Raw genomic sequence first — 18075 nt, forward strand, 5'->3', positions numbered from 1 at the left:
TTGTTTCTCCAAGCGCCATCTTCTGGGTATATATCCTAAGACAATAAAGCGCCCTTTGTTCATTTTTTACTTGTGTGTTGGTCGTACTGGTGTATACGATGCAGCTCACTTTTTAAGATGTCACAAAGGGTATTTTATAAATGTTACCTGTAAGTACACGTGACTGAGACTCTTGTCCACACTGTAGCGTTTCCTCATCTTGACTTGCAACAGGTTGTTGATCAGGTCGATTGCTGGAGACATAAAAGCACAAAGATCGTTTTACAAAAGGAAACTGACTGGTGACGGTAAAAAAGAAACATGAAGTCATTAAAAACATGCTTTATCTGTGCTGATATTCTGTTGCTGCTGCCTGTTGAGGTAAATCAAGCATGACATAAAGAGGAAGTAAGTTTGAGATTACTATCATCATCGTGATCCGGAGGGAAACACTAGTAGTTCCTTAAAGGGACAGGTTATTTTTACAAAATTTATTGCGAAATACAAAGATTTGATATTAAAGGAGGATACATGACCTATTTTCAAACTTCATGTTAACCTTCCTCCTATGCACATAGTTCATTTAATAAAGCTAGAAATGCAACAACAGCAGTCCTGTATAAATTCCTACAGGTTTAAATCACTTTACGATTATTATGGGGATGTAGTTTGTGCTGTTGTGCAACTGAATTCAAGTTATACAGCAGGGTGGACAAACTAATAGAAAAAACCTCTGTGTATAACTCAGTTAAGTTCAACAGTAACAAACCCTCCAAAGTGACCATAACGCTGAATCAGCACCTCTCTGATTCAGCTTTAACAAACACTAATCATCACAGAGCTCTTGAATTGGACTGCATTCTTTTTCGGCACTTGTAGAATCGGGTTAAATGTGTACTCTATGTTTACCATCACTAGAGATCTGTTTCCAGGGGTTGGGAGGGTACATGAAGGCTGCGTTGTGGATCTGATCATTGATGTCCTCATCCTCGTTAAAAGGGAACGTCCCACTCAGGCTGACATACATGATGACGCCGACCGACCACATGTCTAGCGAGCGGTTGTAGCCCTGGTTCAGCAGAACCTCAGGCGCCAGATAAGCCGGGGTCCCAACTACAGAGCGGCGGAAGGACTTCTCGCCGATGATGCGGGCAAATCCAAAGTCACATAGCTTCACCTGAGAAACAGAAACAGAGTCAGGTTGTGACATTAATAACATGAGAAAAGGAAGTCCCCTTGTTCACAGATATATTAAGAATAGCATATCGATGAGAGAAAACACATGCGCTTCAGTTTTAACTGACGCAGTAGGTCATCTGAAAACCACAACTGCTACACATGAGAATGAGTGTTTGTGGTGTGAGCGTGTATGTGTCCCCCCATTTGCATGCATGTGTGTACCTGGGGGAAGGGATCAGCAGAGGCGAGCAGCACGTTCTCTGGTTTCAGGTCACAATGAACAATGTTCTTAAAGTGGAGATGTCTCAGAGCTGCAAGGATCTAGACGCACAAAGATGCATAACCACAACCACAAAAACAGGATATGAAAACATTTGAAGTTACTCTGATCAATATAAAAAAAAACAGACCTCCCAACATGACGCACTTAATATACAGATAGAAAGAGCAAAACCACAGATCTGTTGATACTGCGACATTAGCACGTCACTGAAACTATTCTATGACAACACTGACACTCTTTGTGTCATAGCATATATATATTCTCACTTAAACAATCCTTTTTTAAGCTCTGGCACATACACACCTGTGTGATGAGGAACTTGGTGAGCCTCTCGGGCAGTCTGCCCTTCTCACTGGAAAGGATCATCTCTAACATGTCACCGTGCAGCTTCTCCATCACCACAAACACTTTCTCCGGAGTCTCAAACATGCACTCCAAGTTCACAATGCCTAGGTGACGTAAACTCTGAGAAAAGGAGAGGAGAGAAGGGAGACAAGTCATTTGTGGTTTTACTGAAAAGAGAAGAACATGGGAAGATGGTGAAAGAGAAAAAAAGAGTCAAATAGGGAAGCAGATTAAAAGTGAGAAAGCGTAACAAAGAGTGAGTTGAAGTGAAAAGGAGAAAGGGACTGAGACGGACAGTGTCAGCAGAGACAAGACCACAGGAGAGGAATGTGAAACAGCAGGGAGAACAGAAAATTGATTATGAAGTAGTTTCACTGAAAAATACCATAAAATGTTCCCCTGCCTGAGGACAATTTTTCTCCATGTGTCAGTTTGACACGAGAGTATCCATTTTTAAAACCTACTTTCACTTCAAACCTCTGAATCTACCAGAACAAGTGAGAAACAGTCAAGCTGAAGAGGAAGTCAGGTCTTTTAGGGACGGTGAGAATGAGGAGAAAGAAAGAAAGACTGTATGTCTGTCGCCATCTGCTGGTGAGAAATGTTCTGCACTTCTTGCAAGAAGGAGAAAATGAAATGCATATTTTTTTCTTGAGTATTACAAAAACGAGGAGACTGCACATGAAAACCAGCTGACTCTGGTTCATCATACAATGGTTTATTTTGTATGAAATGATCACAAATAAAAGGGAAAATACAAAACCATTAAAATATGAAAGAATCTCAAAAAAGTAAGTATTGGGAAACAACTTCATTAAATATTTTTTATGTTCAAGAGGCATTCTGAAGCTTCAGTCAGATGCCCCATCTTATATCGACACCAAACATGCTTGTTGTGCAAGTCACACTTAAAATGACAGTGTCATTACCTTACAAATTAGATCAATGTTTCTGCTCCTATAATTGCTGATTTGTTTCCTGCACTTGGGTGTCAAGATGTCTTTCCAAAAATACTTAACAGTCTTACAACATCTGACTCTTTATTTAATATTCAGTGTGTGTGTTGTTGATTTATTTACTGTTCTATCTGTCTGGTGTGGCACTGAATCCCACTCCTACTGCAAATCAACCTGCACACTTAAGACCCTTTGCTCATCAAGCTCCTGCAGTATAAATACTCTGGCTCTACTACTGCCAGTCCTCACCAGTGTAGGGTTCGATAAGTAGTGTGTAGTGGACGTATGATTTTCAAATAACTTGAAACTAACTTTTGGGCTGAATCTCAATCTCCTACCTAAACCCCTTTCCCACCATCTAGAAAGTGATTGAGTACACAAGGCAGCAAAATGATAAAACTAGGAATGGGACAGCACTTTGTGACTTCTCACATAGCCTGCATCACATTTCCTCAAATGCATTGTGCTGAAGGTACCAACTACCTGATTTCCATGTGAGCCAGGCTCTTGTTGTGCATACTTGAGAAGTATTTGCCAATCTATCAATGTAACCACACAATTTAAACAAATATATAAAGTAGTTTATACACGTATGCATTAAGATATATACATTTAGGTTGATTGAGGCCTGTTTATATAATTATACTTACAGGCTAATATATATTTTTTAAACATCAACATTGGTTGCACCTTCCATGCTTCTTGTTTCCCGTCTTTTTTATATCTGTCTTATGGCATTTTGTTTACCCCTCCATGCATGCGGTGCTTCCCCTGGGATTCCCCTATTTCATGGCACAATGCTATGAACTATGGGTAATTCCCTTATGCTAAGTCTGCAGTTATGCCCACTAACGGAAGGGGTGCACAAAGGGCTCAAAAAGTCTGCAAGAGGTCCCTCACGCAAGATTTGACTGTGGGACAGTCCTAAGGCCTCACGGACTTAGATGGAACATGCTTCAAAGTTAGTGAGTGTGGACATTGGGACTGGGCTTTGGTCTCTCTCTATTTGAGGATAATCTCTCAACTTGGTATACCAGCTGGTTTGTGGTTTTGGGTTTACCTGCAGTATGGCCACCTCATTCCTCAGTTGGCTCTCTTGCTTTGTAGGAAAGCGAAGTTTGTCAATGACTTTGACAGCTACGTCCCTCCCAGACTTCCTGTGCTTTCCTGATGAAGAAAAGAAGTGTCAGAAACAGAGTTGGTTTTCAAATGAGCTAGCACATGTTGATATACACTGGGCCCAGAAATCAAGAGCCCTAAAATAATACTCCTCTGACATAAAGTGGCAATCATTTGTAGTGTGTCTCAAGATGGATGTGAAACTGAAGAACAAGAGATATTGTTCCTGCTTGAATTCCCACACTTTCAGACTTCTGAGTATGCCAGAAAAGATTTTAGTGTGCCCCAATGAATGTGCCAAACATCTCAAGATCTCCCTGTTCATGCATCTTGTATTATGCCAACAGACACAGCTCTCTGGTTAATCTGCCCTGCAACCTTTCATACTGATCATACTACCCCTCACATACATTATTAGCAATTAGTTACGAATGTTTTGATGTTTTCAACAGCTTTCAATTTTTTTGTCAACTTCGATGAAAGTACAAGCAAGGGGTTCAAAATTCATGACACAAAGTACTTACAAAGTACTGTGTCTGAATTTTACAAATGCTGCATATAAAGTATGTACATTTCAAGAGCAGCTGCTGAATTTTTTACAGTAAAATGAAGGCAATTTGTAACACAGGGATCAAACAACTGTAGCCTACATTACCCACAATGCAACCCCCCTGCAGAATGTTTGGACAAAGGGTGTGGGTGATGCAAAAAGTTACACACTTAAATCAGTGGGGTTATCCTTTAAAGGCATATGTACTCTTTGGCATACAAACATCTCTGTATTAGTTTGTTCCATGTTTTATGGGATTTGTGATTTACTGCCTTGTGTTTCCATTTTTTTTTAAAACTTGAAATAAAATCCTGTATAAGCCCATACAGCCTTTCCATTTTACTCATTTCGGACATAGGGGAAAATGTAGCAATCTATTGCTAAGTCACTATCACTTGACATCAATGTATGTACCTCCATACACGATTCCAAACTGCCCAGATCCCAGCACTTCATCAGCAAAAATCTGATACACCATACCAATATCCTATTGGAGAGAAAAATGTTATAAAATCATAATGATGCTATTGGGTAAATTTTAAAAGATGGAAGAAAGATTATAAATTGACAAAAAAATTCATACCACATTCTCTTGAATTTGACTGTTGGACACTGATATGCTAATCGAGGCTTGTCCTGAAAAAAAGCAGGAAGGAAAACAGATAAAGTGATAAACAAGATAAAGTGCTCTGAATTTCAAGAAGTGTTTTACTCAAATTTTAGAACTTAGCTCAACCTTGAATTAAAAAAATGAACCTGTGATAACACACGCAACCTTAGGATCCAGATTTTTGTTTGCATAAATGTTTTGGCAACTTAATTTGGGGTTAGAGGATTTCTAAAAATACAGTTTTTCAAGTTAATCTTGTCATGCAGATTTTTTCACATTTGGTCCAGAGTTACTTGAACACCTTGTTTGATCAGGAGCCCCTCAAATGCACCACCTGTTCTAAACTTACTGTGTGGTGTGTTCCCCTCAGCTGGTGCATCCTGAAAGATGGATGGCATGAGTGCCTGCCGAATGGCGCTTTCCCACGCCTTTGCCACCTCACGCCCAATTCCGCTGTTGGGAGCAACTTGGCTGGGAGAAGGAGGGGTCTGAGGGGGGAAAGTCTGTGGGTTGCTGGGGGACGGAGGGGGGAGAGTGTTGGGGTCCTCCCCTACAAAGTAGCACATGGTGCCTGTGATGAGCTCAAAGCAGTGAGGGTTTGTGCCGGGGGGGACGAGTGTGAAGTTGCCCGCAGGTCGAACTTCCAGGATTTCAGACAGAGGGATCTCCTGCAGAGAAATGGAGCAGTGAAAAAAATGTTCCAAACTTCGAATCAATGACTTAAGACTGCTGGTTTCGCTGGGGGACCGTATATTTACCTTGTAGTATTTGTTGGAGGTGTTGTTCTGGAAAAGGATTACGCACTTGCAGTCCAGACGCCAGTAGTGCCTCTTTCTCTGTTGGGAGCGCAGTAGGGTGTTACGAGGTGGGGCAAACAAAAAGTGAGGCAGGAGTTTTGGGGGTAAGAATGAGAGAGGACACAGTGCCAGATATGGGATAAGGATTTGGACAAAGTTCAGCGATCCATTCGGATGCATTCAAATATGAAGTTGATGTCCAGCAAAAGAGAAGACTTGACCACTTGAGAAGAAGGATGAACATGAAAATAAGCTGCAAGAAAAAAGGTGGAAATAACAAGAGAAGAGGGAGACACAAGGGAAAGGACAGAAAAAGAGTGTGTTAGCAAAGCCAGAAGAGAAAATCAAGCAAGGCTTGATAGGCAGAAAAGTTACTTTGAGATCCATTAAAGAGAAGAAAAGGCAGGAAATGTGCTTTTAGTTTGAATTTGAACATCCACTGAGTGCTGTTTTGTTCTCAAGGTGAGCTGGACCCATCATCAGCCTTCAGTTTTTATTTCTTTCATGCACGCACACACATGCATGCACTCAGAAATATAAAAAGGAAGCAATATTATACATGAAAGCACAAACTAAATGAACAAGGTCCTAATAGAAAAGATAGACCAATCAGAAGAAGGTCCATTAGGTCTCAGAGTGAGTGCAAAGACAACAAAACAGAACATTATTGTTGCAATAAATCTGAGATATAAATGGGTTTAAATGGATTAAAATATGCATGCATGTATGACAAAAACATCAAGACTATGGGTAATGTATTTTACCAGTGTGTCCTTATTGCTGTAGTGAACCATCCATCCTTCCTTAATAGCTGTACTGGAGCGGCGGGTTGTCTGTCTCACCGACTGAACCACCCTCATCAGAGGGATGTTAACACTGGAAAAAGAAGGATAGAACACAGGAGGTCAGCAGGTCAACAGCTATATCTGGAATTAATATTTCTTAATTTAATTTCCTCGTACTTCTGGTCTCCACTGATTCCAGCCTGGTTGTTGTCAGGAGAGAAGGATCCAGGGATGCTGCAGGCCTCATCTGAGTCATCCATTGAAGACTTGTCTCCAGCATCGTACTCCGTGCTGTAGTCCATAGGCACCTCAGGGTCCGCACTGGGGCTCAACATGTCTGCAGTGCAAAAGAGCACAAAGAAAAGTTTAGTTCTGCAAAACTTTTTGAGAATATGTTTAAAATATTGAGAAAAAACTACTTGCTACTATTACTACAACTAACTCTATAGGAAGAGTACATTCATCAACACTGAGTTCTGATGATACTCACCGCAGTTACTTCTGTTTTCTGAGAAGATAAAAACATTAGTTGCAGTGAGTTTCAGTCTTGTTAGATACTGTGTTATATTGTATATGATTTTAAATGTAATCTGATTGTTACAGTGCAAACATGCAGGGTTAGAGGAGAAAATAATAAAACATGAAGAAATGTGTTTGATTAGTATCTTCCCTCACCTCCGATGGTCTCCCCTAGGCAGTCATTAGGAACTTTGTACGCACAGCGTTTATGACAGTTGAACTTGCAGTCTGAAAGAAACCAAACACAATTACTTCTAGTCATGTTACATAACATTGCTTATCATATATGACATCTTAAAAGTCCTCTTTGTTGTCACCTTTGCACTGAAGGCCCTGTCTGAAGAGTCCTCGAAGCAGCCTCTTGCAGTACTGGCACACGGTCGGTCGTGTGTATGAATGGACAGCGAACGTGTGGGGCACCTTCACCTTGCTCATCAGGATTTTGTCCAGATGTACAGGTCGGCCTGTGTAGAAGCGTCTGGCGTCACTAGGGGTTCGCGGCTGGCAGGGTAAGGAAGAAATTAGCAATGAAACAGATTGTCTGGCAAGAACATTTCAATTTAACTTTGGCAAGAAGGAAGATAACTTTCCCAAATTAATGAGTTTAAAGAATTGATTTAAAATGTCATCGCCCCAAACTTCTTTTTTTTTAATCCTTGGACTTAAATTGCAAGGTGCTTATTAACATAAACAGCAAAACAGAGCAATGTTATTGCTTAATCTAAAACTCTGGAACTCTCTGTCTTTGGATGTTAAGCAGCAAGCTCTCTGTGTGTTTTTGAAAGGAAACTTGAGACCTACCTTTGTAATCTGGCCTTTAACTCAGAGGGATTTAAGGGTTCAGTCAATGTTTCTGTTGACTTCACAAAAGTTAAATTTTTTTAGTATTTATTTTGTTTTATTCAAATTGTATTGGTTTTAAATGATTTTTCTGACTTCTATTTATTTAACTATTTTACTCCATTGTTTTTAATTATCTATTTTAATCATTTTAGTATTAAACATTTTTAATTACTTTTTATTTTTTATTTTTTCACTATTTAAAAAAAACAAACACTTTTGTTGTGAAGCACTTTGGACTGCATGCTATTGTGTATGAAAGTACTATATAACAAGCCTTTATAACCAAGCCCTCAATGTACTGTAAGTCTAGTGCTGCACTCTCTTGTAGCTCTGTTTTTGGTCTCTACCAACTCCTGGCTGACAATATCTGCCTGTTTAGCCACCAAAGGCTCCACTATGTTCACAACCCACTCCTTATCTACTGTCCTTCTGCAGTTCCCCAGCAAAACAATTGGACTGGATAAAATCAGAAAAGTTGCAGAACTACCAGCCAATTACTCTTTGAAGGCATCACTCACATACAGGAGCAACCAGTTCTGCAGTTGATACAAATAAACATAGTTCATAGCTGCATAAATAATTTGTGTCCTCTACAAATTAATGGCCTGCCTCCATCATCTTCTTATTCATAATAAGGTAGATAAACTAAACTGAAAAATGTTACGTCATGGTAACACTCACTGTACTCACTGTACAGTTAGTTACAGTGATATAACTAACTGTAAGTATTTTCACCTATGTTTTTGCTGTTACATTTTAACACAGCTGTTTGATTTGGTGTTATACATAATATAACCTCTTTTAGTTTAATAGCTCTAACAGACCAGGATGTTGAGTCCAGCAGTACCATTTGTGTGTGTGAGCGGACAAGGCTGGTTTCCTCTGAGCAGGTGGAGGCCGTCGAGACACTGTACACCGACTCAGTGGTGGAGAGACGCAGGGACTGGCTGCTGCTCAGCGAGGTGGTGGACAGACGCCGTTTCCGAGCTCCACTGCAGTTGTTTGGGATGCTGAATGCACAGCGCTTGTGGTAGTTTAGTCCACATCCTGCAGGGGGCAGCATGGATTCAAAAAGCAAAGTGGAGCAGGAGAGAGGATGAAGAACATTTGGTGAGTTACAGTTCAATTCCAAGTGACAATATGTGGACCACATCAAAGTGCCTTTTGCTTGTCTCAGCTTCCTCACCATCACACTTGAGTCCCTGTCGGACCAGTCCAAACAGCATCTCTCCACAGTGATCACAGAAGGCTGGGGCTCGGTACGAGTGCACATTGAGTGCATGGGGACGAATCTGGAAATCTTCAAAAGTGGCTGCAGCTAAAAGATTTTATAAAGAAGAGTGTCGTCACAGTGGGTGTCAAGATACAATCACACTGCTGCAGCTGAATGGCAGATGAATGATTTCAAAGATACAGAGTGACAAATGATGGGGTTTTTTTCTGGCTTAAAGCAAGGAAAAGGGCAGATAAATGTAGTGTGACTTGAGGGAAAATAAGATAATCACTAAACGTTTTTATTTGGGGTAACAACAGTCAACAAAGGGAGACAGAAATTTAAAGAGAAGGAGGGTACTTCAGATTTGAATGTGGCTTATAGACAAAAGAGAAATGCGGAGAGTTAATTTCTTACCAGAGAGCACCACCTCCACCAGATCTCCCTCCTGAATGTCACTGGCTCCTTTCACCAGCTGCAGGATGTTGTTTGTTGATGTGTCATGCTTGAACAGCAATATCTTGTCGTAAATGCCATAGAAGCCACACTCTGGAAACTAGAACACACAAAGAAAATAATGTAAATGTAGGTTAGACAACTCAGCTATGTAGAAGGAACAATCATGCCAAAAGAAGTAGTGAGAATTCTGTAAAAAAAAAATCACAATTGATAATAATGATATTTGAGTGCATAAATGTTTACTGCAAGGTAGCCAGTGATTAAATTACAGAAAATATTCTGCAGGTCAAGTAAAACCAAGAGTGTAGCATAATCAGAAACAACCCGTGATGGGGAAAAACAGGCCATTAAACTCATTTCAAGAAGGAAAATAAAATGCTATTTTTTTCATTCCTTTCTTTTTTTTGTTTCTGTTTACATGATTGATATGCTCAAAAATGTAAAGACTGAATCACAAAATTTGATTTAATTTATGGACTTTAACAATGTTTCTCAAAGCTACCATAGAATGTTTTTCTTTTTACGTACAGTATATTTTATGTGAAACACATGGAGATGTTATGACAAAACAGACTTATTGCAAACTTATGACAAGTTGTGATTTGATCTTTTAGGCAAAAATGACCTCTTACATTTTAAACTTCGGAGTGATTTGGAACAATGTCTTGATTTATTTTTTGAAACTAGGGATACAAATTCCAAAATCAAACTCTAAGCTCACCTGCTGAGACATTAGCTTATGTGAAACTCAACAGTTCTCCTTTACCTCAATCTCAAAACCATAGACTACGCTCAGAACTGAAACACCGGTGTAGTCCACACCTAGCAAAAAAGACTTTCGGCTAAGTAATCCTTCCTGTGCGTCATCACTTCCAATTTGCGACTGAAAAAGCGGGAATTAATTTGTGAGAGGACGTCTACCAGCTTATTAGCCTCCCTTGCATTAAGGTATCCGTCATAACTGACAAATGAAAGCTAAAACATAAAAATGACAGCTGATGGACACATGTAGTGCATTGCAGCAAATGCATCCCGCCACTTTTTGCTCCCTACACAAACATTACTCCTGCGTACTGTCAAAACTCACTAACATGCCAATTACTGACTTCATATTGAACCCCCTAGAACTATTATGGCTTATGACATTTTGTCACCTCCATACAGATTTTTTACTTTTACACTAAATCTGTAAAATGAAATTTGTTATATTAAATTTGGGACACTTCAGGCTTAATGTATAAAGAAATGCACAATTCTCACTTTACATTACACTACACCATCCTACACAGTCACTGCACTTTCATTTTCATTGGCTATAGCAACATCTGCTTCAACATTTGGGAACATTCAGTACTCTAAAGGGCCTACATGGTACATAAAGGTACACAGCAATGTCTTTGTGTGCTCAAGCATATGACATTACAGTATATCCTTAACTAATTCCATCACGCCCTGCTAAGTCCCTGGAATATAAAGCAGCCGACACAAACACACATATACAACTACACACACACGCACAGGTGTAACTGCTAATACAGAGGGTATGCTGGATTGATTCACATTTTAATCAACGTGGTCAATGCGGAAAGAAAGACAAAAGAGAAACTTTATCCTATCTTCCTATCTGTGATACACCTGCACACACACATATACACACACAGGTGTTTCCATGAAGCTCTTCCAGAGATATGAGAGATGAGTGTGTCAGTCAGAAGTCAGCAGAGCAGAGGAGGCTGTCATAGGGCAACCCTGCTCTCTTGAATCTTTAATACTGTCTGGTTCACTTCACTCCAGTGGACACACCACACAACAGGACACAGGACACAACAGCTACAGGTGGGGGTGTTTAGATCAGGGAGAATGAAAACAGTCTAAGTTTGACGTTTTGAACATAACACAAAACCCTCCCTCCCTCTGTTGCTGTTGTTTTTCCCCTGCTGGAGTCGAGATCCACCATCTGGCCTGGCTCTAACAACTTACAGGAAGAGGAACCCAGGTCTCCACCTCAGAACGACACAATGATACAAACACACACACACACACCTCCTCCTCACTTACCGGCAGACGCACCCTGCTTACAAACAGAAACATACAACTCTCTCTCTTCCCCCCATTTCCCCGCTTTTCTCCTCAAACACACATAAATACACAAACACACACACACACACACACACACATGATCTCCTCAGTTTTCCCAACAGGCGCTCCACATCACCACATCTGAAATGCAGGCCTGGTTTGTACCGCTGCCAAGCTACACAGTGAGTCCACCACGCCCCAGCAGTGGGCTTCTGCTGACCACACAGTCAACATGACACAAGGAGCACAAAACAGCCTTTTTAAACCAAACATCCCCAACACACAATGTTGAAACAAACACAAACATCACATCCATAAAAAAAATCATCAGTTTACGCCAAAAAGATGATAACATAGAGGAGGAACAGACAACCTGGCAGTGCTAAAGATGTTTGCAAACATGTGTGTGTTAGTACCTGTTGTTTAAATCTGTATTTGTGAAATGTACTGAAAAAAGCAAAGCTGATTCACAAATATGAAATAGAAAACAGAAGCAGGTATATAAGCAGAGAGCTGTCACAGTTAATGTTGCAGCTACTAAGATTTAATGATCGACCTCATGAAACATCTGTTTTTCATTTTTTTAAGTGAAGAAATTATCTTATTCTCTGTTTCAATCAATCAATCAATCAATCAATCAATCAATCAATCAATCAATCAATCAATCAATCAAGACTCTATTTATAAAGCGATTTCATACAAAGTAATTGTAACACAAAGTGCTGTACATAAAAACAACCTAAAATAGAATAAATTAAGAAAAAGATCCCACCCCCAGCCCCGACCCCAAACCCACCCAACAATCCTAAGTTTAAGAGCACAATATATGCAACAATAATAATACAATCAATAAAAATAAAATAAAAAAAATAAAAAAGAAGTTGCTGAACGAACTGAGGAAACGCTCACATGATATCTTAATGAGGAAACATTGGAGGTAAAATAAGAAGTTAGAGCTCAACACAGAAAATTAAAATCGCCACAATAAAATAAATTTCTAGGATAATAAAACACTAAAATATTAAACCATTAAAAGAACACAAGATGTTATACTTCAAATAAATAAATAAGTACATAAATAAATAAAGTAGAATAAAAGTGACTAAAATGTGAACTAGATAATAAATAAATAAATAAATAAATAAGTAAGTAAATAAATAAATAAAACTGTTAAAAATAAAAATAAAAATAAAATTCAGTTAAAAGCGCAACTAAAAAAGTAGGTCTGCAGGTTAAATTTTAAACATTTTAATATTAATATCTTGTTTTTAACAAGAAAATTGGTAAACCCAGGCATACAGAAGCACTTATAAGTACATTGTTGCCCAATTCATTGTTTTTTCACTTTAATTCAGGATAAAAGTCCACATAAGAGGACTTGCTGCTGATTCAAAAGACTTATATGTTTCAAACTTAAGCTCTATCAAAAAGACTATCAAGCATCGGTTATATTTGGGCTAAAAATGATGTATGGACAATCTAAAGATAAAATTTACAAAGTTGCACAGTCTTCATAACGCAGGATTTAATCTTTGAGAGACATAAATGGAAACATTACGCGATTGCTATGAGTCCCTCAAAAAAGCTGCCTTTAAAAAAGTTCAAAAGTACAAGTTAATAAAGAATAAGTTATATCTTTCTTTCACTTCCTACCAAAACAAAGTGCTCTCTTTAGTCAGGTTAAGATCTTTATGACATCAGATGTGCTTTTGTGTTTTTATAGGGCATCAAAATCACTACAAAATAATTTGATAAAATAAATACAACCCCAACTACAAGAAAGGTGGTACACTGAATCTTTTGTGAAACGTGTTGCTGACATCAAATTTTAGCATATATTTTTCATAAAACAGTAAACGTTTTAAGTTCTATCATTTGATGCTGTCCTTTATATTTTCAATCAAATCTAACATTTCATTAAAATTATTCATCCATTGCTTTAAATGTTGTTATTGTCTCACGGTCTTACTGTTCATTTTGCACACTTTGACCTTTTTCATGACGTGTTGTCTCACAAAAATAGCAAAAGGTCCTTTTATAATGACATATAATTTCAAAACAAAGCCAAGAAACGTAAGTTCAGCAAGTTGGCATAAAATAAATGACTTTTCAGAGTGCCAATGGCCTCAAGCACAACACCACCACAACTAAAAGGTTGGATATGTTGACAGAGAGAATATGATCACTTCACTTGAGGTGATTGCAGAATTAAAAAAAATCCTGTTGCAGAATGTACTGCCAAAATCAGTAACCAATTATTCTGAATCATCCATAAACATGTTATCAGCTGACTTCTCTGGCAGATCCAGGCCTGTGGGTTAGTGGCAGGGACACATCTTATGTTTTCAATGCGTAGGGAGATTTTAATCATAACCAAAGGGATGAAATGACATACTAAATACTGCATACTACATAGAAATAAAACGTTCTGCATGTCTACTAAAAGAAAGCACCAACTTTTTTTTTCTATGTAATTCAGGTGAGCAGACCCTCACAGCAGATACATACTTTCTTTTTTTTGTCTTTAGGTTGATGAAGCAACACATGTACAAATAAGAAGGGGTTCTAAACTTTCCCCAAATCCAAATTTAAGCTCTGTGCGTTGTCTATCATTAGTGAATCATGAAACAACTGCATGCATCAGTACCTGGTATTACCACATGTCACACTAACTACCGTCCCTTGTAATTACAAACACCCACAGATCCCAGATCAGAGGAGACACTCAGCCCTGCCCGAAACCACAGACAACCCTCAGCCTAAGCCCCCGCGGCGCTGTTTGATGCTCTGCTATTAACCCTGAACTATTACAGCTCACTTCTTCTGAGCAACTTGAGACACTCAGCATGTCATATTATCCTTAGTTTGCAGTCCTACACATACACAGTGTACGTCTGGGCAGACCACAAGTCTTTACAGCCCCACTGAAAAACACAAATATCCCCAAACCACTTTAACCTCAGAGTAAATTACCATTTTTCTTCTCTGGCTGTTCCAGTTTACAGTGAAAATACAGGGTGGGAAAGCACAAAAGCCGCACATTACTTCTGTCTGTGTGTAATCATGGTGAAAAATTGAATTCTGGTCTCATTGTTACACAACCAGCTCTATATGTTTGTGTATAGCGAGGTAGGGGGAGTATTTTTGCAAGAGGCTGTGTTAGTGCGTGCGTGTTTGTGTAGCGTCTGCAGACAAAGAGCAGGCTGTGTTATCATACATACTGTAGTGTAGTGTAGTGTGGTTTGCCTGGAGACAGGGCTGTGTCTGCAGCTGGTTTCTTTGGGTTACCAGGGATCAGGTTGCCCTGCGTCGCCCGCACTATTCCTGCACCTCTTCGGGCCAATGAAGCCATTATGAGCAAAATGAATTATGAACTAAGCTTTTCTTTTCTAAAAACCCTTCCCTACAACAACAGCTCTCTTTGCTTTTCCTCTGTGCTGTCCAGCTTTACTCATCACTCAATCTTTTTTCTATTAGATTTCAGTCTCATATCTTGTCTAATATATGTTTAATCAGGAAAAACATTCAAAAGAGCGGTCAAATAGCTAAAAGGAAACAAGGAGGCACTAAGAGAAGCATTCTGTCATCTTTTCTGAGCTCTAACATTGTCCTCAATGCGGTCCACTCCCCCTCTTAAACACTGATGTAATGTTAAGGTCAGCCAGCGGTGTTTCTCCCTGTCAGTGACTTGACAAACACACTTTCTGCAAAAGTTTGATGCTGTGTTCCTTCCGAGGGATGGTGAAATTATTTGTCATGGAAACAAATTGAATGTAAAATGGAGCACAGGAATCTGGATATCTACACAAAACAATGAGATAAAGAAGAAGTCCAGAAGCAGTGGCGTACTCAGGCTGTTTGAGGGGAAGAGGCAAAAAAAAAAGAAAAGGAAAAACATATTAAAAGTGCACCTGCTGTACTTGTATCCCAGGGGCCACATTTTATCCACTGGATGGGCATCCAGAGGGCACTTTCTGTGTTTTATTGACTTGAAGGGCATCCAAAGGGTGCTACTATAGCGTTTTTCAGACATTATGGCATGTCTTTTTGGAATAACTTACAAGGTTTGTTGTGAATGTATGTGGTTTGGATATTTTGCTTAATAATTGTAAGCTTATGTTTCAGCAAAAATGACAAATTTTACACAGTTCAAACTTATTTTTGCAATTTCTGATCGTAACATCTTAGGCTTTCAGAACCTGGACTGATATACTTCAAGCTAAAGTCAAATTTTTGCACATTTTATTGAAACATTGCACACCTTACTTTTCAAAATAGTATATGTGGGCTTCTTGTAAATCATGTGAAGAACCTCTGTTCTGTGCAGATTTGCTGTACACCTACCTCATAGCAGCGGTTTCAGACCTTACAAAATACAATATACAAAAGTCAGCCTTTATGCTGGTGTTTGTTTGCTTGTGTGACTCATAAAGATGCTTTAGTATTCATTTCAATCTGTTTCTATCCTCACAGAAGCTTTAAGATAATGAAATGAGCTGTCATTAGGTTACAGACAGAGTACTTTTTAGAGAAGTAAAAACCAAAGTCTAAAGGACTGCAGCTTTTATATGTGAATATTTCAGGTTTGATTACTCCCATGTGACATCAATTTAAATGTCTTCAGGTTGTGAACAAAATAAAACATTTAAGAACCTTATCTTGGGCTTTGTGAAACACTGATTAACTTTTATGACATTTTACCGGTTAAATAATTAAAGATATATTGTGAAAATAACTGACTGATTATTCTTTATCAGTAGCAGACCAGATTGCTTCTTTTAAAACACTAGAACCAGAGCTTACAACATGTACACTGACGGGGAGATACATCTAACAGTTCATATGCAATCTACATCCAGTGAAGGCAGTACACAGAGGCTGACGGACACCTGACGCTTGTTCGTAGCATGAATATATGCAAACTGATTTTTCCAGATTTTACAGTCATTGCTAAAACACACTGCACAAACACATCGAAACACTAAACAAGGGATTTTACTGTGTGTGTACAGCACACACAAAAACATCTTCCTCATCATAACAGAATGATGTCATGGAACGGGGCTTTTGTGAGTGAAATTTGAGCACAAAACATTGTATTCAAAACACAGGGATGAGTACAGACACCTAATGCATCAGCGCTGGCAGCCACTTCCTCTCCTCTGTGCTTACATTTTGTTGTTTTTTTTTCGACCACCTAAACCCCTGATCACAACCACAGAGGAGTGAATGAGATTTTTTGTCTCAAAGTGCTAAACCTATGTGGGTACTATTGTCCCCTTTTCTTTCAGTTAGCTTTATATTTGTGTTGCTACATGCACATTACAGATGGCTTAGAATAAAGCCTTATGATGGATAAGTATTCCAAGAGATAAACTAACAATTGAGGGTTTACTTTATGCAAAGAAAGTCATGCATTTTAAATGAACAGATGTGCAACAAAAAGGAACTGCAGAAATGTTGTCTTAACACTCCAGCAACAGGTAGGTATCCCATCATTAGAGCACTCATACTAACACCCAAGCACAGCACTAGTGTCCACTTGATGCTTTCATTTTAACTTTGAGGGCCTGTCAAACGGCTGCTTCTAAATATAGCCTCCCTTTATATAAAGAAGCTGCACAACATGTGAAGAACAAAAAGACTTTTATGTACTGCTGAGAAAGCTGCTTGCTTCTGCTTTTCATCTTCCCCATCACTTCCCCTCCAGCAGAGCAGCGAGAGCCACCTTCCACCACACATGAACGCACACATGCATGCACACACACAGTCACAATAATGCTGCAGTTTCAGTGCCATCTAACCAAAGCTCTGTAGTTTATAGAGAGGCTTCATGGTTAGGTGGTTACTCATCAACAAGCAGACAAGATTAGGTCTTTGTTTTGTTTATTGGCGGTACTTTTTTTTTTTTGCTCACACAAGTCTTGGCTTATTTTAAGGATGCAAAACAGACAAGTTTTAAATTGAAGAACACGATACTTGAGATGTAAATGGCACTAACATCTGCTCTGTCAGCGATTCGGGTGTTGCTGGTGCTTTCTTTGACATCAATACATGTTTTCCTCACATAAAGGGAAACTCCACAAGCCCTACCAACATGCAATAAAAGAACTTTTCTACTTTTTCTGAACCGCATCAGGCTCAGAGGTCCTAACTCTTATTTTATGTTGTTTAGAGTTCCACTTGTTTTCTTTTAGGATGTTTTAATGTGCCTGTTATCTCAACATGTGGGAAACCTCACCATCCCCGTGAGAATAAATGAAGGTTTGAAATGAATAACATAAACCAAACAACATAACTCTCCTTTTTTTATACAGTAGCACCAGTCACATTTTGTAGCAGTTATTTCTGCAAGAGCT

The 18075-nt window shown here is 39.0% G+C and overlaps 1 protein-coding gene across 1 annotated transcript in view; it reads right to left on the minus strand.

Moving 5' to 3' along the window:
• The window catches only part of prkd2 (protein kinase D2), a 40677-nt gene that overhangs the window by 2333 nt on the left and 20269 nt on the right, over positions 1 to 18075 (minus strand). Inside the window, exons 2-18 of the mRNA XM_034701183.1 lie at positions 9596 to 9734; positions 9152 to 9283; positions 8813 to 9012; positions 7440 to 7623; positions 7279 to 7350; positions 7094 to 7111; positions 6781 to 6940; positions 6583 to 6694; positions 5780 to 5857; positions 5371 to 5689; positions 4995 to 5047; positions 4826 to 4898; positions 3803 to 3909; positions 1745 to 1906; positions 1381 to 1479; positions 889 to 1156; positions 148 to 233 (exon numbers count right to left, since the gene is read on the minus strand). Of these exons, the coding sequence (XP_034557074.1) occupies positions 148 to 233; positions 889 to 1156; positions 1381 to 1479; positions 1745 to 1906; positions 3803 to 3909; positions 4826 to 4898; positions 4995 to 5047; positions 5371 to 5689; positions 5780 to 5857; positions 6583 to 6694; positions 6781 to 6940; positions 7094 to 7111; positions 7279 to 7350; positions 7440 to 7623; positions 8813 to 9012; positions 9152 to 9283; positions 9596 to 9734 (2262 nt within the window). The remainder of the gene's footprint in view (positions 1 to 147; positions 234 to 888; positions 1157 to 1380; positions 1480 to 1744; positions 1907 to 3802; positions 3910 to 4825; positions 4899 to 4994; positions 5048 to 5370; positions 5690 to 5779; positions 5858 to 6582; positions 6695 to 6780; positions 6941 to 7093; positions 7112 to 7278; positions 7351 to 7439; positions 7624 to 8812; positions 9013 to 9151; positions 9284 to 9595; positions 9735 to 18075) is intronic.

This window comes from Notolabrus celidotus, chromosome 14 (genome assembly GCF_009762535.1).
Source record: "Notolabrus celidotus isolate fNotCel1 chromosome 14, fNotCel1.pri, whole genome shotgun sequence".
Classification (NCBI taxonomy): Eukaryota; Metazoa; Chordata; class Actinopteri; order Labriformes; family Labridae; genus Notolabrus; species Notolabrus celidotus.